The sequence below is a fragment of the Chrysemys picta genome, chromosome 1, assembly GCF_011386835.1.
Source record: "Chrysemys picta bellii isolate R12L10 chromosome 1, ASM1138683v2, whole genome shotgun sequence".
Lineage (NCBI taxonomy): Eukaryota > Metazoa > Chordata > Testudines > Emydidae > Chrysemys > Chrysemys picta.
In genome coordinates this window covers 311,050,980-311,074,201 of record NC_088791.1, presented here as the reverse complement: position 1 = coordinate 311,074,201, position 23,222 = coordinate 311,050,980, and the positions used below count along the sequence as shown (strand labels likewise).

At 40.4% G+C, this 23,222-nt stretch overlaps 1 protein-coding gene across 6 annotated transcripts in view; it reads right to left on the bottom strand.

Annotated features, from left to right (window-relative positions):
- The window catches only part of ATP8A2 (ATPase phospholipid transporting 8A2), a 631,188-nt gene that overhangs the window by 487,660 nt on the left and 120,306 nt on the right, over positions 1–23,222 (bottom strand). For 5 of the 6 annotated variants that reach the window (XM_005286691.4, XM_065581436.1, XM_005286690.4 and 2 more), the window contains exons 3-9: positions 21,563–21,662; positions 20,491–20,589; positions 17,106–17,151; positions 12,538–12,578; positions 10,107–10,180; positions 5,754–5,823; positions 1,475–1,602 (exon numbers count right to left, since the gene is read on the bottom strand). In XM_005286691.4, coding sequence (XP_005286748.2) covers positions 1,475–1,602; positions 5,754–5,823; positions 10,107–10,180; positions 12,538–12,578; positions 17,106–17,151; positions 20,491–20,589; positions 21,563–21,662 — 558 coding nt within the window. Of the gene's footprint in view, positions 1–1,474; positions 1,603–5,753; positions 5,824–10,106; positions 10,181–12,537; positions 12,579–17,105; positions 17,152–20,490; positions 20,590–21,562; positions 21,663–23,222 lie in introns of those variants that run through there. The other variant, XM_042842872.2, reaches the window with a different exon arrangement.

The window sequence follows — 23,222 nt, the reverse complement described above, 5'->3', positions numbered from 1 at the left end:
TCACTAAGTAATCAACATTTTCAGAAAGCAGCAGGATCCAGTGGACTGTCAGAGGGGAGTCAGGTGCTATTCTCAACTCTGCCACTAGTCTGCTGTGTTACCTGGGCAAGGCATTTCATCTCTCTGCGCCTGAGGGCGTCTACACTTGAAATGCTACAGCGGCACAGCTGAATCGCTGTGCTTCAGTGTAGACACTATCTGTGCTGATGGGAGGGGTTCTCCCATCGCTGTAGGTAATCCACCTCCCTGACAGGCAGGTAGCTTGGTCAATGGAATAATTCTTCCGTCAACCTAGCACTGTCTACACTGGGGCTTAGGTCAGCTTAACACTGGATTATAATACTTGAATTTATACGACTGAAGCAGGAAACTTTTTCTTTTAAGAATTACAAGAGTGATCTCAATTACTCTTAAAAAGGAACTGTGGTTGCAAGCTCAACTATGAAGGGGCTATTACTTCTCCCATAATAAACAATCATCATTTGCAAAGGTGGGACTGGATTCCTGGCTAAATTCCCTGTAAGCTGCACGGCTGAGCAGCAGCCTATTTAGTGCGGCGCAGGTGCTCAGGGAACCCGTCTGGGGGGAGGGACCTGCTGTGGCCGGGGGAGGGGCGCCCCTCCCCCAGCCCCAACCTGCCATGGCCAGGACGGCCCCCCCATGCTGCAGCCCGGACCTGCCGCGGTTGGGGCACCCATGCCGTGGGCCAAACCTGGCCAGCCCTGCCCAGCCCTGAACCCAGGCAGCCCTGCCCGAACCCAGATGCAGCCTGGACCTGTCACGGGACAACCCTCCCCGAACCCAGCCCTGGCCCGGACCTGTGGGGGCCGGAGGAGGGGTGCCTATCCTGCGGCCCCAGCTCCAGAGCTGCTGTATCAGGGAGAGGCGCCTCTCTCCCGCCAACCCAGGTGCTGTCACGGGGAGAGAGAGCTGGGGGGAGTCCTCTCTCCCTACCATAGCCCCGGAGCCCGCCCTGCACCCCAAATCCCTCATTGACGGCCCCACCCCAGAACCCGCACCCCTAGCCGGAGTCCTCACACCCCTGCACCCCAACCCTCTGCCCCAGCCCTGAGCCCCCTCCCACACTCTGAACCCCTCGGCCCCACCCCCACCACATGAATTTTGTTATGTGCACCGATATGAAGGTGATGTGTCACACATCACCTCCATATTGCTGCACATAACAAAATTAATTCCGCACATGGGTGTGAAGAATTAGAGGGAACACTGAACCCAGGTCCTCTAGTTCCAGAACTCACAGGCCTCTACTACTTCAGGTAAAGACTGTCCATTGAAGTCAATAGAGCTATACCATTTTACACTAGCTGATGATCAGCTCATGCACCAGTTAGTAGTCACCCACAGAAATACCTTTATGTTCTTTCTAGGTTGCCAGAGAAGCCACGGTGCACACATACACATAAGACATATTTCTTAACGGAAGACAACTATCGTTTTTCAGTAAAGTTGATACCTTTGGCCATCTAAGCGCAAGTTTCCAATGAAGTCATAGAGGTGACGGTTGGGTCCTTCACATTCTATCTTCCCAGACACTTTCATCAAGTCTTCTCTCGACTGCAGACTAGCAGTTTGAGTCAATCCCTGCAAGAGACCAAGCCAGAGGAGATGCCTGTCAAATCAACTTTTCTTCTTAGTTTAATTTTCCACATGTGGTTCTATAATGTATCCCAACAAATGAGAGACAGAGGCATAGCTGAGTACATTGACTTAGGACTCGAGCTTCTTCTGCTGCTTATGGGATTCAGGGGCTCTGTAAGCCCCACAGAAATTGTTTACTTAATAAGGACCAGATTTTGCCCTAGCTTGCATGAGCACTCAAGGCAGTAAAGTGGAATAAGGCACCTCCTCACTAGTTTGCGCCAGCTGCCTCTACAACCATTCATAGCGCTGGATGGAAAATGGGCTTCACAGAACTGTTACGCTCCCCCACTCGGCACAAGCGGGCAGGAGGGAGCGGGAAGAAACAAGGAATGAGAGCAGCTTTGGTTCTGCCCTCCTCCCACATGGGGCAATGTAGCTTATTGACACATGTATGCTACGTCACTCTCCCTCCTGGGCCGCTCCTGGGGCAGTACAACCATGCTCTGCCCTTGCTCGGGGTTGATTGCTAACTCACCACAGATTAATAGATTCCAAGGCCAGAAGGGATCATTGTTATCTAGTCTGCCCCCCTGTATAGCACAAGCTGTAGAACTTCCCCAAAATAATTCCTAGAGCATCTCTTTCATGAACACATCCAATCTTGACTTAAACTATGTTTAAAGCTGGGTGCCAAACTAGTCCTCTCTTGCCCCCAGGATTGAGGAACTGCATCCAGCTCCTTTGCAACTCCCCCATCCTATTGCACTCAGTGCAGACTGCACACGCAGCCAAGAATTTAACCCAATGTATTAATTTATTGGGAGGGCAGTGTAAGATTTATCATATGTATCACTAGCCTACTCAAACATGCAATTTTCTGAAATTTAGAAACCACATGCCTGATTCTTCACTGCTTTTTACCTAGTGTCATAAGTTACCCTTGAGCGAAGGGAGTGGAAAGGGAGTGTAAATTACTGCCATATACCCATTTTCCATCTTGTTTGCTCAAGTGAGACTCCATGTTGTAAGGCAGTTGGAGAATCAGGTCCACATTTTTTAAATGCAGTGACCCATATATAAATAAAATCTGCAGAGGATTCCGCCCCAGACTACTGTCCTTGGTATCAGACCTACAGATACAATCACATTTCCTCAAACAAAATTAAAATGGAGGCAAATATAAATGTTTTCAAATATGAATTGTAAGTTACAATGGCATTATTATGGATGCATTTTGTACAAGATGGGTCATATGAGCGGTCATTGGAAAAGTTATATGATTTGCTAAATATTTGTATGCATGTATCATTTTTGTATCGGAAGTTATGAATATTGACTGCGTATCTGTATTTCACATGTAATCACACCTGGGTGATACCCACTAGACAAAATGCTTCCAGATAGATAGTCGGCTATGAAGGGCCTATTCAAGGTAATGGGCCATTAGGAAAAACAATAGGCTTTAGGAGAAGCTTATGCTCCACCTGGTGAGCCTTCCTGAGAATGTTCCAGACAGCCTGTAAGTAATGGTTGCTATGACTCAGCAACCTATGCAAGGGCATGTGACCAGGCCACATGACACGGAATTTCATCTTGGATACCAGTGTTTTTCCACAAACTGAGTTTGGGACAAAGGGTTCCTGCCATATGCTAAAGCTATATAAGGCAGGGAGTGACATCATCTGTTGTTCTTCAGTCCCCCACAGCTGAACATCAAAGAGAAGCTCCTAAAGAAAAGGACTTGGAACTGGGGTGGGGATCCGAAGCAAGTGCAGCTTGTGCCTTGAGAATCTGCAAGCCCTGCTTGTACCATCAGTCAGGGTGAGAGATTGTTAATTCAAATCCTATCCTTCTAGTACAGGGATAGGTAACCTATGGCATGCGTGCCAAAGGCGGCACATGAGCTGATTTTCAGTGGCACTCACACTGCCGGGGTCCTGGCCACTGGTCCAGGGGGCTCTGCATTTTAATTGAATTTTAAATGAAGCTTCTTAAACATTTTAAAACCCTTATTTACTTTACATACAACAATAGTTTAGTTATATATTATAGACTTATAGAAAGAAACCTTCTAAAAAGGTTAAAATATATTACTGGCACGCGAAACCTTAAATTAAAGTGAATAAATGAAGACTCGGCACACCACTTCTGAAAGGTTGCCGACCCCTGGTTCTAGTATGTTAAATTTAGTTTGAGTTTTTGTTTATTTACTAGGTAAGCTGCTTTGATGTTTGCTATCACTTAAAATCTACCTTTTGTAGTTAATAAACTTGTCTTTGCTTTATCTAAACCAGTGACTTTGAATGAAGTGCTTCAAAATCTTAGCTCAAGGGGCAAAGGTTGTTGCCGAACTGGAAAATAAATTCATACTGGTCGGGGTTTTGACCAGGGCAGGACGGTACAGCCCTGGGGTCCTAGGTTGGGAAGCTGGTGGTTATTTTGGCTGTAGCCTCTCTATTGTTGGTTCATGCAGTGGGTGGCCAGCCTCCATGTAACTGCAGCTGGGTGCATCCTTGCCTGTGTGAATGCTGGTGGAAGTGTAGGACCAGTAGTGGGTCTGCAGCTTGTCACGGCAGCACAGGGTGAGAGAGAGCCCAGGCTGGTGAGTCAGAGGGCTCAGTGGTACCCCAGTTCCAGGTGGCACCCCAGGAGGAACACATTACATCCTGCACCTCTTGTAAATGAAGAAGAGTGTCAACAAAACTGGGTCTCTACTTTGGGCAGCTAAATTCCAACTCTGACCACAAGCATAGTGTGTAATAATCAAATCATGGCATTTCAAATACACTTCTCATGGCTTATTGTGCTTGAAACCCAGCACTTTCCTACCTTTGATAGTTCCTTTAGTAAACCATAATGGTTTCTTTGATTTGTTAAGCATCTGGCAGTGAAGTACACAGGTTTCCAAGTGCTGCTTTGATACTATCAGGGGTATGCTGCAATCACATGCAATTGCATCTTAATGTGCTCAATGCCCTGATTCTCCTCACACACTAGTTTTAGATTTGAGCAAATGCAGTGACTAAATGGAGTTACTCCCAATTGATACCGGGGTAAGTAAGAGGAGAATCTCTAACTCCCCTTCTTTGATAACTTTACATTTCCCAAACATTTAAAATACAAACTTATTTTCTCACCTCTAAACTTCTCTTATATTTTACAGATATATTTGCATAACATAAAATGTGTCCTTCTGGGTGAAGTTTATCATGGGCACAACATGACTGACACCCCCGGTACAGAACAGCCACCGTATCCAGGCTGTACAAGCTATGGAGAGGGCATGGAAAGGGACGCCACGTTCCAAGGGTTCTGCATCAGCTCTGATAAACCACTGCAGGGGATGTTGGGGATGGGCAGGAGGATGGTGGGAGCTTGGCCTCTGGCTCTGTGATTACAGGGATCCCCTTAAGTAGGATGTACATAAGAGTCTCAGTTAATTCTTTTTACTCACACAAAAGTACCAATCTCAGCGCCATGCTGCTCCCCACCCAAAGACTGAGGTACTCACACTTAGGAGTCGGAGAAAGCATGGGTAAATACACAGGCCCTGATTCACCTTTACACCTCTCTGGCAGTGTAAAGAGGCCTTGAAGTGGATACGTCTAATTCACACTCTTTAAAGGTCTATTTATGCTGCCAGGGTGGTATAAGGTAGCCTCAGTGTAAATGAAAATCAGGCCCATATGCTTTGCAACATGACCAGAAGGTTATCAAATGCAGGTCCTGTCAGATCAAGAGAGAGTAAATTCATGTTTAAAGCACGTAACAAGCATGTAATTACAGCAGCCCTGGGAATAATACTGCTGTTATTAGAGAGGGGGGAAAGTGAGGCAGAGAAGTTAAATATTTGTTTGAAGGTCACACTAGACATAAGCTTCATAGCCAGGATCTTCCTGATGTCCATTCCCATGTTTGAATCCATAGGAACATGCCTCTCTTTAATTTAGTCTCTCAACAAATCTGTACAGCAATTATTACCACCTCCATTCAACAGATGCAGAAACTGGCAGCGAGAGCATAAGTAACTAGTCAAGAGTAATACAGCTGCATTTAGAATCCAGATCTCCTCACACCCAAGTCCCTTTCCTAACTGCTAAACAGGACTTCCTAGTTAACATTATACACTAACAAAATAAATGTAATTTTACCTGTCGTATTTTAAGATTAGTCTCCCCATCAAGATTAGATGTTTCAATATAGCACATTGCCTGAGGTTCACTGCAGAAAGCACAGTAAAATTTTCATGATTAAACATTTTATAAAACAATTATATTGAGCCTTACTTGTGCTTTGAAAGTACCCAACTATAACTATTCTCAGTACATTATATGGCAAAAAGTTAAATTCTGAGGGTGAATGACAGAGTGCCATTTTTAAAAATCCCTTTTAAAATTACTTCCCTTAAAAATGACTTAAATGGTTTCTTAAAAGAACACTTCTATCTGAATCAGTACAGATGTTATCCAGCAAAAACAAGGAGCTTTAACATAAGTACACATCACTTCTAGAAAATATTAAAGAACCTCTGCTTCAATTCTTCACATTATTTAATAACTCAACTGTTTCACTTTTGACAGGTTCTCCTTCTAGAATTTTTCTTCCCCAAATTTGTTGAGCAAGAATGCTGGAAAATCATAGCAACATTAAAACAGGGGAGATTTTCAAAGTACTAAGGACAGTTAGGCACCAGCTCCCTTCATACCTTTGTACATTTTTCCCCATAGAGCCAAATCTGGCTATAGGTTGCTCATACAAACCACCAAAAAGCCATGGCTGTAAGGGCAGCAGAAGATGTTAATGTTCCACCTCCCTGATTCTAGTTCCCCCCAAACTTGCAGAGGCAACTCTGCAGGTGTCCTGTGGTTGGAGCCACAGAGAGGCATTCTGGAACCAGGGTTAGACTCCAGGGGTGTGCTCTACTAGAGTGTTTGTGCTCTTACACATCCCCACACAACCCTGTCTTACAGAAATTACTCCTCTTCCTGGCTGGAATAGTCTGTCCGAGGGTGGGAGAGAGCTAAGTATGGGTCAAATTCAGGTGCACAATGATGCTGCTTTCACAGAGTGCCTACTCTCAGGGCACACCTGAGGAGTATTAGAATCTTGCCCAGGGTTTGTACCCATTTATCATGCTCTGTAGTTCATAAATTCATAGATTTCAAGGCCTGAAGGGACCACTATGACCATCTGATCTCCTTTATAACACAAGCCATAGAACTCCCCCAAAATAATTCCTAGAGCGTATCTTTTAAAAAGACATCCTCACTTATGGCTATGCATCACAATGAAGGAATTCACTGCCTACTTGGACCCAGATACACATTTCATCTTCCAGTTTTTACAGACTATTTTCTATACATTGAGATGCTGTTAGAATCCAGATCTCCTCACACCCAAGTCCTGAAGCAATCAGATTTAAATTAACCCTTGTATTGCTGCCATTTTCCTGACTGCCAGACACCTGAATGCCAGACAGATGCAGGTATGCAGATCTAGCCATATACACAGATATACATGTGGTCTCCAGAGAAATAAATTTTCTTTCAGAAGTCAGACAGCAATGGGAGCTGGCACACAGGTTCCCAGCTTCCCACATATGGGCAAAGTAACAGATCAAATCCAATGGACACTACAGACTCTAATACATAAACCACAATGGTCCATATTTTTGGTTGTATTATGAACAGCAAATTCACTGTAATCTAGATGGTGGATCAGAAGCAGCACTTGTATCACAGGCCAAGGAAGTTTTACACACAGTCCTTCACATCTGTATATATACACACCTGAAAATGTCTCTTATACCCAGTGCAAATGAGATCCAAATATGATCTTTAATTGCTTTTGGTCTTTTTTTCTGCCTTAAGAATTTCTGCTGTCTGTAAGATCCCTTGAATGTCATCTTTATGTGAATAATCAAAATAATAGACAATGATGCCCTAATTTATTTTTATCAGTCAAAACAATATACCTGTACACACATACACACAATACCTTAATACAGCACATACCATATACAAATCAAACAATCCATCCTTGCAGAGCATGCAAAGCTTTCTGGTGAACTGAGGGCTATTTTATTATTATTACCATTTCAAAGAAGCGTTATGTACATAACAAAGCTACCATGGTAAAAGCAAAACCACAACAGAAATGGCCAATACTAAAAGCAAAGCATTTTGTAAATTAAACAGCATACGCAGGGTCAAATTATGCCCTTAATTATACCAGTGTAACCTCACTGACATCAGTGGTGTTATTGGGGTGGTACTGACAGAATAATTTGGCCCATGTAGTTTAAGAACTAAATCCCAATGAAGCAGGTAAGTGGGAAAAAAAGTTTAAATATAAAATGTTGGGGGAGAAATCCCAAAATGGAATGATTATCCCTCAAAACTGGAAATTGCCATTCTGATTAGAGTGTGGTTGTATCCTCTACCTGCACTTAAATTTGGGAGTCACCTGGCTAGTAATAAATAATCAATAATAATTTTGGGCTTTTATTTAAATAAATCGTATTTTTAAATTTTTACCTGAATCCTAGAACCAACTAGGTATTTGAGGTACCTCAGTTTTTGGGTGCTAAACCAAGTCATGATTAAAGGGACAATATTTTTCAGACTTACTGAGCACCTTCAGGACACCTTATGGAATTTCAATTGGGCACCGTAAAACTGCAGCACCCCCAAACTCTAGTCAATTTTGAAATTTCAGATCTTCATTTTTACCTTTTGCTATCTCCACTGCTTCTCTTGGTGACACAAGAATGAGACAGGAAGTGAGGGCAGGGCAGGAAATGTAGGCCAATAGCTCAGAAAAGACATTTCTCAGAAGGTTAGTCATCTGTTTCCCTCTCCAGGAGGGAATTTCAGGGCCTGGGGATCAGGGTGACCTGTGGCCATTGGTAGTTAGAGAGAAGAACACCCACAAGATCCCTTGCTTGATGTTTGGGTGGTGAAGAGAAGACCTGCAGTCTTAGGATTTGTCTTCACTGCAAATTTAACTCAAATTACAACTCAAATGTTGCTCCTAACTAAAGTATAGTGCTGCTTTTAAACACAAGTTGGCTGGCCCATCAGGGGGTACAGGCTAAAACTTCAGAGAGCGCAACTCAGCAGATGCTAGCATGACCACTCTAGAGTGTGGCCACAAGCTAGTTCCACTCGAGTGCTGACAGTCCTCCAATGCCTTCTCACAATTCGCTCCCATGCACCCAGAGAGGACAGACAAGTCCTCCCATAATTTACTAAGAAAGAATTTACAGAGCAGCTCATCTAACTGCACTGCAAAGACCCATGAGATATGCCCCCAGAAGTCCCAGGGCTTGTCTACACATACAGTGCTGTGGCACTTAGTGAAGATGTTACCGGTACCAAAGAAGAGCTTCTCCCATCAGCGTAGGAGCTCCACCTCTCCGAGAGGTGGTAGCTATGTCAACAAGAGAAGCCCTCGCACTGTCTACACCATGGGTTAAATTGGCATAACTAGGATGCCCAGGGGTGTGGATAAGTTTGTAGTGTAGACTAAACTTTAGTGACACACAAGAATAAGTGAAGCACCAGAGCAGTGGACACAGCAGCTCAAATGTTATTCTGCAGTGTGACTGCTTTCTCTCAAGCGAGGCTAACTCAAGAGAAGTAACTTGAGCATACATAACTCCAGTTAACTCTGCAGTGGAAGAAAGTGGCACAAGTACTTCGGGGCGGGGCAACAAGTGGGGGGGGGGGGAACTGCTGGAATTTTTTTCAATTGAATTAATACAAGGAAACAAAACTAAAGATAAGTTCTTTTGATCACCACCAAAAATCACTTAGCTGCAAAATCCTCTGAAGGCTTGTCTTCGCTATTAAAAAGGGTGTGTTTTATACCTTGGGGTGAGTAACATACAGGAGTAGTCCTGAGGTAAAAAACACAGTGAGGACAAGTTACATCATAAGCTGAACAGCTCTCCACCCCCTTGTCCTCAGTGAATTTACCTCACAATAAAACTAAAGTGTTGGGTCTTCATTGTGTTTTTACCTCAGGACAGCTCGTGCTTCCCAGTTACACTGAGGTAAAAAAATTGCACCTTTTTTTTTTTAGCAGTGAAGACCTTTTAGAAATGAGAGGCCTTTCAAAAATCACTGAGCAATTTGACTGCACTCACCTTTTGTCATACCAAATCCCCTCCCTACAAATCTGCCAGAGTCAATTTCCCAAAATGCTACAGTGAGCTCAGTTTCAAGCACCACCAATTTGAACACCATCTTACCTGGCTGCTCTTGAGAAGTTATTCACAATGCAAATGAAATGAGAGTGCGACTGGATAGGATCATTTCTTTCCCTGATAAGGCAAATATATCTTTTTGATGTAGAAATGTTGTTATCCAGTTCACACTGCGAGGAAGAGAGGGGATTGGCATCTAAAATCTTTAAGTTTACACTTCCTAATGATAAAAATAATTTCTTTAAAACCTCAGTTCAGCAGAAGCATCATGTCACACCCACTCAGTATATCTGACCTGGAAGATACAATGATCATGTCTGCTGGAAGATGCTGCCCATTGGTGACCTTCACAATGTCTCCTACTGCCACCTATTGATACAGGGGCAGGAGTGCAGCAGCAGGGAAGAAGAGAAAATGAACACAAGTTGTTCATCCGGATTATTAATTTGTTAACTATTCCCTTCACAAAGAGAGGAAGAGTTCTGTATCTTACAAAGAACATCTACAGTGATGCTTTGAATTCAGTCTGGTTATAAACCATTGAGAAGGTAAAAGTTCAACGTCAGGGCTCATGTCACACATTTAATGAAGGGAAACACTGTCCACCACAGACAAAAAATACATAACTTCAGAAGTAAGTTTCAAGTCTCAGTTTTTCCTTACTTTAAATAAGGTAATTAAGCCCCTCCCTTCCACTGCCTGAACTAGCTTGTCTGTAGGCAGTGGCTCTTCTTGACAGCTGATAAGAAATGCTTTCCCAGGTGACATAAGTTTTCTTATCTTTGCTTTTGTCTCTACTCATCTGTTTAATGTATCGTCTGTTTTACTCTTCCTCTGACCTCTTCTCCTCCCTTTTCTTTCTCGGTTCCATGTTTTCTCACTACTCACCAGCTTGCTACTCTCCTTTTACTTGAACTCTTCCCACATTAGATGCTTTTCATCTTAAGCACTTGTAGCATTAAACATCAGCAGGTGCTCTAGTACGTAGCGACACAAACTAGTGGTAGATGCTGTGAACACGACCAGCAACTGTGTTTCACTTCTCACATCTTACCTGATTAGATGCTCAGTGGCCTGTTCCTAGAGATGCTGAGCACCCACAACTCCCATTACCTTCAGTGGGAGTTGAAGGTGCTCACCAGCTCTCATGCCTAGACACAATGGAATCATTTAGGGGCCCGCACGTCATCTGTCCTTGTTCATACAAATTATGAACTGCTGGATTGAGATTGAACATCAAGACATAATCCTAATGTCGGAATGGACCCTGAAAAGTCAAGCAGTTTCCAAAAGTAGATGGCAAGTTTGTTTGATATAACCGTAAACTTCATTGGAGAAGACAAGCCTGACTGACCCTGCTCCCACTGAAGTAAAATTCCCAGGGACCTCAATGGTAGCAAGATCAGGTCTAATAACTTCTAATAAACCAGCTCTGATATTTTAAACAGGTGATATGCTAAACACAGCTGAGTAATTATGACAAAATAATGGATAAACTGGAATCCTCGTGACTCAAAATGAAACACATATAGTCAAGGATCTTTGTTTAAATGTGAAGACTAACACAATGTGAAAACATTCCATATTCAGCCTTATGTGACATCTCTAATTCACAATCTGGTAGAAAAATTAAGAGATAGTGGCATGTCTCAGCATCAGCTTTACATTTCCTGGGATTCATTGGTTTTCATCAGAGCCTTACTGTTGTTTAAATATAATTTTAAGGGTTTAATTTCTTCGTTTGGTTTTCAAAGTCCTCCTCAGAAAGTTACAAGGGATGTACATTATTTATCACTGACCAGAATGAAGCTCAAAGAGCTATTTTGGACTTTCTGGTAAATATAGATTTATAATAAATTCTCTAAGAGCCACAGGCCTGACCTGAAAAATCTGTACTCACATGAGTAACCTCATTAAATACGATCAGAGTATTCACCTGGGGTTAAATTCACAATTGTGGACAGGGTAAGAACCAGGCTTATGCACCACTGAATTCCCACTTAAATCCTAAAAAAAAAAAAAAGAGTTTAAGTGGGATTTACATGGCTGTGCATAGGCCTTGTGCTGGCTCTGTCTTCACAAGGGTTCATTATACCTGTACAGATTATCCTTGTGATTGAGGGTTTGTAAAACCTGGTCTCAAAAAATCTGAACTTCTTATAGGGAAAAGTTTTCATTGATTGGGCCCCAGAAATTACCAAAGTTAAATAAGTCTTTAACTAAGGCCCAGATCCTTGAAGGTATTTAGACTCCTAACTTCCAAAGCCTAAACACCTTTGAAGATCTGGGCCTAAGACTTCGGAGAAAAAATTCCCATAGATCTGCGGGGAACATATAAAGTTGTTATAAACAATATTAATATAGCTGTGCCATTGCAGTGAAACTAATTTAACTTTTATTGGAATAAAAGCAATGTGCTACAGAGAAGCAAACAGCACAGGGTTCTAGTCTCTATGGTAATATCAATAATATTTAATTGTTATTATAAAAGTTACCAATGGACAACTGTTATTCGAAAAACAGATGAATTGGACACAATCGTGAGGCCCAGATCTGAGAGCTCTGCATTGCTACCACAGGGCAAAGCAGCCACAAAAAGCTGCCCTAAACAGGCAGCCAAGGATCCCCCGGGGACTGTAAATCCAGTGTCGTTGGCTCTGCGCCATCCTAGAATCATTCCATCAAAAGTAATTCTTTTCAAAACATTTTAAAAATTGTTTTTTTACCTCTTTCCACATAATGGTCTGCCACATTCCATTTCTTAAAACTGAAATAAAAATCATCAACTTTAATTAATTTTTATTTATTACAATGCATATCAAAGATCAAGATGACTTATACTATCCAAACAACTTAAAATACAGGAAGTATATATGCCAAGGTCCAAATTAACTCATGTGCAGGGATACAATCCTAAATATTTTTCAGAAGTTGGGATCAAATTTCATCCTCAGATGTGTGCGAGTGCACACATGAATCAGTCAGGCACACACGTCCCAGGGCAGAATCTGGCCCTCAGTACATACTATTTCTATGAAATCACCCCAACATTCTGATGTTGGTTACACAGCCAGAAACACTGCTGTTACAAAGAACAGTAGGTGGCCCACTATCATTCAATTTCCATTATTTTAAACTATAACATAGTCTTATCTCCCATTTGAGATATGAAAATGATCATTCCTGAAACACATTATGTTGGGGGGGGGATATGTTGTACATTACTGGGCAATGGCAAAGAAGTTTACAATGACTTAATCACACCAAATGATTTATCTAGAATGTTTTCATTCTTTTTTTTTGTACTTCACTCCATGGGAGGAGGCGGGGGGGGGGGGGGCGGGAAGGTTAGGTTAAAAAGGTACATACTGTATTTGTAGGTTTAAAAAAAAATTAATTCATGTCACTTCTACCCCAAAACCAACCTCAATATAGCGCAACCTGATTTTCCTAAATTCATTTTGCTGAAAATCCCAGTTAACCAAAAGTCACTTCTGTCATCGGAGGTTACACTAGCTAAAGGTCCACTCCTGCAGATCTCTATGGAGGTGGTGATTCAGTTTTACAGAGTTTTAAGTTCCACAGGGCTGAAGCTAAACCCTTGTGCAGCTACTAAACCCCACAGGACTAGGTAGCTTAGCTTCAGGTTTCCTTGTCAGGGCATTCCTAAATTCTCAGTGCTGATGTTAAGTTCCTATAGCACTGAAGACCTCTGGTAGGCTTGATGGTACTAATTATCTGAAGCCCCACTTTTAGGTAACTTTTTGAGTGTCCTCTATGATCTTAAAAAAAAAAAAAGATCAGGGTTCTATTGTGTTAAAGAACAGACATCAACAGTGATGCAAACGTGGTTATTAATAATTTTATTATAATTATATGTCGGTTTAGGTTATTACATGCTTGCCTTCACCTTTAGTGAAGATAAGGAAATATTTCCATTAATTTCATACACATGATGAGTGAAGAATGATCATTTGCGTACTTATTAAAAATTGATCTGGTTGCTAACTAAAATGTTCGCGCTAATTAAAGAAATTCCTAGGAAAGCAGAGAATCATCACCAAAAGCGTCAAAGAGGGTGACATCTGTTTAGCCATGAAACCATATTTGTTGCTTCTAAATGTGTTTACACAGATTCTTTATCTCATGAAAACATTCTTAGGATATTTAGGTTTTAGAAAGAGACCTGATTATGCAAAAGGACATGAGGATGTTCTTTATACAGGATATAATAACATTCCAGGCTAATGTACCCCTTTCAGTAGTCTAATTTGTCTTGTGTACCTCCAAGTTTCACCTCACTTAAAAACTATTTCTTTACAAAATCAAACATAAAAATACAAAAGTGTCACAGCACACTATTACTGAAATATTGCTTACTTTTCATTTTTAAAATAAATCAATTGGAATATAAATATTGTGCTTACATTTCAGCATATAGTATATAGAGCTGTGTAAACAGGTCTTTGTATGAAAGTTTAATTTGTACTGACTTCACTATTGCTTTTTATGTATCCTGTTCTAAAACCTATATGACTTGATGTACCCCCTGGAAGACCTCTGCGTACCCCCAAGGGTAATGTACCCCCGGTTGAGAACCACTGTGATACCAAGGATGTGTTATCAGAGCTCTAAACTAAGTCATAGAAGTGGACGTCTTTACTCCTCCTCTTTGCAAAGAGATAAGCCTTAGTTTAAACCCACAAAAAGAATTATGAAAATATTCTTATTGAAAAAACAGATTTCTTTTACAGGCACTTTGAAGTTTCATTCTTCAAACTTCAAGGGTGGGAAAATTATGGTTTGGAAATATTTTCCAGATGATATTGATTACTTGTATCTAACTTGGGGTTTGTCTTAAAGGTTCTCCCTCAAATGTTTAAGATGGTATAAGCTTCCTTTGAGATGTTTATTTCCAAATATTTTCTATTGAAATGTAAATACTTCATATAATAACAACAGCCAGATACCATTGTTATGTGAATAGTCAGATGTTTTATATATAAATATAGCAAGGTCTTTTAATGCTATAACTGATGACTAACACAAGAAGCTATTTAAGTATAAAATAGTTATATTAATTGGGGAAATAATTAGTTATCTGATAATGAATCAGCAACTCCTTATTCAGAAATCCCCTCATGGGAATTTGTGCTGACAAAGTTAGCATTAACTCCTGCCAAGTCCCTTTTCCATGACGTTGACCTCCCCATGAAGTTTTGGAGGGAGGAGGATGCAGGTACAAGGAAGACACTTCCAGTTTGGCTGCTGCAGGGGGGAAGAGTTGGGAAACAGTAGGGAGAAGCTGTCCAACATACGAATATACTGAAATCCATTGGATTTCCCTGTAGATCCTGGAACATTCATGCTATTTAAGGAGGAGAACTCCTCCTAACCTGCAGAGCAGCAAACCCATCCTCCCACCTTCCCAAACAGGATTCTTGGTTGTCTTTGCAATTGTCAACTCTTGGAGTTTTCCATGAAACTTTTCTATTATTATTTTTTTTATTTTTCAAAAAAACACTAACAATTTATAGTCTACAGAAACAAGAAATGATAGGCCAAATCTTAACTGCCTCTCTTAATGCTAATTCAGGGATATGACCACCACTATTTTAGTCAGACAGGGTTCTTACTGTGCCCTAGGGGACACCACAAGACAAGCATAATACTTATTTTATTAATTGAATAATTGATATCGTTTAATTATTTATAAATTTTATAACTAAAGAAAGGAAAATAAAACAAAAACAGAGCACTAGCTAAAAGTGAATAATGGTTACTTCAGTTATAATCTCTTCTGTGTGTCTTTCTATGGAGAGCTTTCAACAGATTATACCTTAGAGGGGGATCACTCTTCTCTAGGTAAAATAAGACCAAAGTACATTAATCCCAAAATAAGTAGTCAATCCTGCTTCTGTGCATCTGAGGTGAAATCTTCACTGCAGAGTTAACTAAAGTGTAGATAACTCAAGTTAACTTCTCTCAAATTAGCCTAGATTGAGTGAGAGTAGTCACACTGCAAAATAACTCTTGAACTACACAGTAACTGTATTAGCAACACAGAGTGATTGTGTTTGCAGCTGACAAGTTGTGCTCACTCATGTTGCAGACTATGCCCTTTGACTGGTAAACACACCACCATTCTCGAGTTAAGGGTTTGTGTGTATGGATGGGACTTGAGTTGGGGCAACACTTGAATTACAACTCAAGTTAACTTTGCCGTGAAGGCAAGCCCTAAGATGTCTCTTCTCCAGTATTTTCGGGCTCACTATGACAGGATTCTCACTAATCACATCTTTGCTGCCCCATATGGATGAAGGGATGATATTGCCCTTTATTTCTAAAGACTACATTAACCAATACATTCTCATGAACTAAATGCACTTGAGAGCCACACAGAAGTTGCAATGAGTAAAAAGACTATTCTGTATTTGAAAGCCACAGCAAGGAATGCCCTTGGTCAAAATGTGGATGTAAAGAACCAAAAGTCAAACTCTGCCTTTGGATTCACATAATAAATTCCCCTTGAAATCAGTAGGCTGTACGTGCAAGTATATGAGAGAATATTTTGGTCCTACAGAATGTCAAAAGTATGGAATAATAGCAGACCATATGTGGTTTGGTAACACATTGCTTTGAGATCAAAACCCCAATGTGCAACCAACCAACAGTGTTATATTAAACTGCACTTAGGTCATGCAAACACCTGCAAAGATCACACACAAGTAGATCTTCAAAATTTTAGCAATTTGCTCTCCAAAGTGTTTTTCTGGAGGCTAAGCTATTTTTTTTTAGAGTGATGAAACTATACCTAAAAACACAGTGATTTCACGTAAAGCATTTCTTCCATTTGAAAGATTCTAAGTGCAGCCAAAGTACTAATCATATTTTTTCATTTTTTAAAAAGTTATGGATGAACTGATATAGCAACAGTAAGGCTTGCATTAACAAAGAGCAATGCCTCCATGCAGTTATTCAGTAAGACTGGTGTCCTAGGGTTCAAGAGAAGCAGAGGTCTCTATATCCCAGGACATCACACCCCTTATCCCACCAAGTTCTTCATATCATCATTCATAATGAGACAAAAAATTTCAAATGACTAATTATCAACACCTGGCATTCAAACAGTCATGCATGTACATCTTCCTCTAGTTCTTTAGAATTTATAGAATCAGAAGATAATACATGATTAGTTTTAAAATAATTATTCATCTTTACAATACATTTGCATCTGGCCATTCCTACTGCATAATATTTAGTTTAAAAAAATGAAACTACATTAGGATCTTACCTATTGTTTTCTTTTTGTTTACTGTACTGTCTGCCTTATGTCGTTTCTGTCATGAAACAAAAAAAAATAAAAAACATTTAATTACACTCAGGAAGATTCCACATTAGTAACCCATGTGCTGAATGAACAAAGCAAAAACTGGAGGAGCAAAGAACAAGGCAGAGATCTCTCTTTTGTCAATTAAATTAGATTGTCTATGCTGTTTTATGCACCTTTTTGCTTAGAATTACAAAAGACCGATATCGACTTTTTGCATCTAAATTAGGAGGTGGTATTCACTATGCTGAAAATGTACCACTTATACTTTGCTCAGTAACAACAGATAACAAGGCAAGGTAAAAGCTGCCTCCAAAAATGCAATGAGAGCAAGTGAATAATTCTACATGATGTGTGTTGCCTACACATATTCTATGTGTAATTTGTGCTAGCATTATGTATTCAAAGCTTCTTAAAATACAGTAAAAAAACTGACATAATTAATTCAAGAGCTGACAGGAGACAGACCTTTTGACTACAATAACCCTACTTTCCTGGAATCCGGTAATACTTATTTTACAAAACAGACTGCTCACCTGAGCAGGAATTTTTTTTCCCCCTTGTATTTGTTAATATTTCATCTACACTTGCCAAGTGTCAGAATTTGTCTGAAAGGCTTTGTCTTAAGGTACTTTACAATCGTAGGGTGCTGAGTACACTTATACCTAACTAAGAAAGCAAATGAGGGTGCCTTTCTAGGTAGGGAGTGTGGATGAGAATGCTAGGAAATACCATTGAGAAAGGATGGGAGAAAATCCTCTTACTTCCATTTTTAATTTTTTCCATATCCCTTCCCTGTTTACCATATGTCTGGAATGGAAACTTTTTCTAACTTAGCTCACTTAGCCGCAGGACCTCAATTTGAGTCAGCAGCTTTGAATGTCAATTAAAATAGTTGGTATTGTTTTGTCTGATGTGAGAATATACAGCCTGTGCAGTGAGAGCACCTATTAAATGACCAGAATGAGATGCACAGCTTTTGTTAGGTCTTCAATTCTTTTTATCACCCTGGGTCATTGTCACAAGGTAGCTGGTCCCTGCGGATAGACTGAGCCCAGCTCCCCTTGGACTGGAGCAGATGAGCCCAATCCAGTTCATTAAAGAAGACTTGGGCTACACCTGGGCCTATAAAGGGCTGCTAGTAGGCAGCTGAGGGAAGGTAGGACTGAGACAGCTGAGCAAAACCATGCTAACTCCGGTGGTGGGTCCCTGGAGCAAGGGGGCCAGGGGCTGAAGGAAGCAACCCGGCGGCTGCGGCTTCAACGGGTCCATCTACACAGCAAAGAAAAACCCTCAGCTGGCCCATGCTAGCCGACTCAGGCTTGCGGGAGTCAGGCTGTGGAACTGTTTTATTGCTATGTAGATGCCCAGGCCCATGCTCTAGGACCCTGTGTGGTGGGAGGGTCCCATTGTTCAGGCTCGCGACCGTGCAGAAGTCAACACAGCAATGAAACAGCCCTGCAAGCCTGAGTCCACTGGCATGGGCCAGCCATGAGTTTTTCTTTGCTGTGTAGGCATTCCCAGAAGGGGAGCAGAGCTGTTGAAGGAGGAAACTGCCAGGAACTTGAGTGCCAGAGACCCCTGGGACGAGTGGCTTAGAAACCAGAGGGCCAGGTATTGATTTAAGATGGTCTTCTGTTTGTTTGGTAACCTTTGTTATAATAGAATTATAAACCTCCTTGACAGAGACTGGGCGTGGCAGTACACAATTGGAGCTGGGGAGCAATAGTGTCCCCCGGTGACAATCATCCTTTACATTGTCTTCCAATCTGCTTGTCAGGAAAAGTCTCTTGGCTACTGAATTTACCTACATTTCAAAGACAAAGGACTAGATTATGCTGGCTTACTACAAAAGAAAGTCAGTTCTGATTAGGGATGTCTTTTTATTTGTCAGATGAAAAGGGGATGTTGCTTTCAGTTTTCCTTTCTTTTTGGCAGAGATTTATTGCTAAGCAAAATGCTGTTTTCCCGAAGTGGAATCTAAATTCCACTGAGGGGCCAGCTTCAAAAGATTCAAAGGTTCTGTTCAGAGAAAAATCCAAAATTTGGATGTGTAACCAAAGTTTATCCAAACACTGGAAGGTTCCCTAGCGATCCATCTCAGTCATGTGCCAACGGCCCTCAATATCTTCCTTCTGATATTCATCCACCAGTGACATTATTGCTAAACAAATTGGGCATTTTAGTCTCTTTGATAATAAAATGTACAACTATACTTTCTCCTTTTCTTAAAGAAAGGGCAGAATTAAAGGCTCTAGAGACCAGACCTAAGATACTGTTCAGGATGGCAAAATCTAACTTTTGACTACTTAAAGAGAACATGCTACACTTGAGTTTAGAGGAAAAGAAAACAGAAACAGCTTTTTTTCCCCTTTTTTTGCTACCATATGTAATTAAAGATTCAATTTCTTGGCCACAAATAAGCAATTTTGTTTCTACTCAGAGAAGCCTTTGGGCCAAATTTTACAAAGCAGCAGCTAAATTAGCACAAACAGAACTGCACTTAGTTCTTTTTACACATGTAATTTTAGGCAAAGATTTTTTGCACCCTAATCCTGCTGGATACAAATGTGCAAACTGGGATACTAAATAGTTAATTGCTCTACTTGTGCAAGAAATATGGAGCTTTGAAGTGTGCAAAACAAAACACTGCAAGCTAAAATTTGGGTATGCAAATTCACATTCTCTGTGGAAGCCAATTTGAAAGTTTGCCCCTTTATGTGCAATTATTGTGCTACACCTATTAAAAAGTGAAAAGAGATGAGATTTAGTGAGTGTGATTATTCTTGCAAGCACTGAAAGATATTTACATTTCTCACGCTTCCAATTAAAAATATATGTATAGCCTCTTCAAAATTTGCTTTTCTCAATATGTTTTAAACTTTGGAATTCTCTTTATAAAATAAATTCAAATATTTTTATTATGGGGCAGATTCTCCGCTGATATAAACAGATGAAGCTCCATTTGTTTTAATATTGTGTTTTTGTAACCCAGTTCAAAGTTCATCTGCATTTCCTACTGTACATACACTTTCACATTAACACACCAGCCCAGATCCATTCAATTATTCAAAACAGACAGCACACCTACTGAGACATACATATGTTTAATAAAGTACTATTAAATAATGATAATGAGCCGACTCCTGAGGTCCTGTCTCAGGCAAACTCCTCTTAAAGTCAATGGACTATTTACCTGACTAAGGGCTGAGTAACAACTAAGCAAAGATCTCAGGATTTGATCCAACAACGGTTACTTCGTCACTCTTGAAGATGCATTTACTAAAGCTGTATGTGTTTCATTGGTGGGAAGCCTACCTGTCTCCCAAATTAAATAAATTATACTCACATAGTCTTCTATAATCTCTTTGATGCCAGCAACGGTTAGAATAAATAGCAATGGCACCAAGGTGGTATATCTTCCTGTTGGAGAGACATCTGGAATTTGCTGTAAAGGACAAAATAAAACAGTTTTATGCAGCAAATCTATGATTTATATAAGGTAAATTTTAGAATTTTATGAATGTATCAAGTGAGAAGTGGAACTAGAGCAGCAGCCATAAGGGATGGAACCTTAATCGTCTCAGCTGCACTCTGCCCTCTACCCCACATATACTGGGGCTTATTCTGACATCATAAACTTTGAGATTATTCAAACAGATCCATTTTCATACCAATTAAAAACAACATGTCAGAGAAATGTTTCCTTCTTCCCCTCCCACCCAAGTGTACAAGTTTCCCCTAAAAATGTATTGGTCAGAGGTGCAGGATGGATCATAGTAAGTCCTGTATCACTGAGATATTTAAGATTCAGGACCAGAAAGGGAAGCTTTATAAACAGTAGAAAGCGGAGATTCCCAGCTTCTCAATGGTTTATACGCACTTGCTTACAGCTCTGAAAGGCCCTGAGATACCAGACCTTTAAATCATAGCATTATTTCGCAAAGGAAAGCTATCATAGGCCATTTTCGAATTTCTACAGTTCTTTTACTTATACATTTCTCTCTCCCTCCCAGGCCTAGACAGTTGAACTCATTCAGGTGGTGTAAATCAGCAAACCTGCATTTTCTTTATTTACACCAGATGAGTATCTGGCCCATAGTAACTAAGACAACCTGGCTTTACAAGCACATGTATGCAAAAAAGGAAGCTTTTTTAGTCTCTTTGGTTAGTTTAAAAGTAATTTATGGTGAAATTAGCAACAAGACTTCTTATTAAATTGGAATTTACTTTGCAAACAACTTTCAAAATCTCCAACTACCCTTTAATTTCCTGTTTAAAGTTATGTACTTCACATTGTGATAATGGTGACTACTTTATCAATTAATCTATTGAGACACACTTGATTTGTTTTTCTTTTAGTTACTTTGTAATTACATTTGAATTTCTTTTGAATCAAAGGTAAAACAATAAAACCGTACCTGCAGTAAGGCAATGAAGAGGAAGAAAGCATTAGCAGCTTTTCTAATCTGCTCATAGAGGAATCGAGGTAGAAATGTCACCACACTGTACTTGGCTGTACTGTAGGTTCAAAAAAAAAAATTTGGTTAAAGTACAATACTGTAACAAAAAAAAAAAAAAAAACCTGCAGAAAAATGATGGTGCCTCAAGAGCTAGCAATGACTTCGTTGTTCAAAGTTAATATAGGAAGTGGTGGGTAAACATTAAGGAGATGTATAATGTATAGAAATATATTGTACTTCTCCCTTCTGAGGGAGCGCATATTGGACCCTGAAGGCTCGCAGAAAGGCAGGATCTCTGATCATTACAACAAATATCACCTGATGATACAGTCAGAAGACAAAAATTATCTATTTAAAATATCTGTCCAAACTCCAATACTATGGGCAGTTCTCTCTAACACTTACATTTGTACTTCATTAGGAACCCAGTTCAGAAAACCACTTAACCACATGCTTAAAGATAAGCACATGCTTAAGTCCAATTAATACTACATTTGTTATTGTTATAGCCTAGAACTGTTATAACCAGGCTATAGGCTGGAAACTCCACAATGCCATTTTTTACAGAGTGATTTACAGCCACACTTTAAAGAATTAACAGCTATTGTAATTATGGAAATGTGCCACACAATTTACAATCTGCCTTTTATTTCGTAATCTGAGTCACTTCTTGGCTCAGAACTGACCTAGTATGCTGAACTCAAAGCCCTCGTTGTGAGCATTAAGCTACCAAAAAAAAAATAGATAATTTCAGAATTAGCCTTGCTGATCATTCTGTGTAATGATATCTTGAGGTAATTACACCACAGGAAGAGTAATGCAAAAGGTGATATACATCTAGCCGTACGGACAGATTAGGAAGAAAACTCATTTCTCAGATAAATTGTGTCGTTTTCTCTGCTAGCTGTACAATGGACAGCACAAGTAACAATAGATGTTGTGATACAAATGAAAACATGGTCAATTTCAGGAGAAAAGTCTATAAAGCTCAAGACATTATATTGTTCAGTTTTGTAATGAGCCATGTCCCCGTGACAACACAAACCTGGCTGATAGGTGACCAGTGCAAGCATAAACATGAGTACCAAATAGAATTCCTAGGCTCATGAACCTCTACAATGTATAGAGAACTGGAATGGAAATATGTTGGGCCAGATCCTGCAGTATGATGCTTTCACTTTGTGCCGCTCGGGCAGTGGAGGCTGGTTGTGTTCTGCCCATAAGTGGCCAGTGAAGATTTATCCTTTGAGAAGCGATTTCTCTGTTGGCATAAAGCTAATGAAATAGGTAGAGCTGGCTCCCGTACCAGCCACCCCTTCACTCTACCTTAGCAGAGCTCTACTACACTCCACTGGAAGAAGATATCTAGTGGTATAAGCTAGAGTAGCACCTGGGCTACTCTAAGGAATGTCAGGGCCAGATTGGTGCTGAATGAGGGAGCTAGCTGTATCTGGCTCCCTAATGGCCACCTCCTTCCCCTCACAACAAGAAGACCCCGGATGCAGGGGAGAATTCAGCTCTTTGTTTTTAAGTAATAAATTGAGGTAGAGACCTCAATATTAATGCAAAAATTATATTAATACACTATTTTAATATTATGCAATTAAGCTTCCCTGTG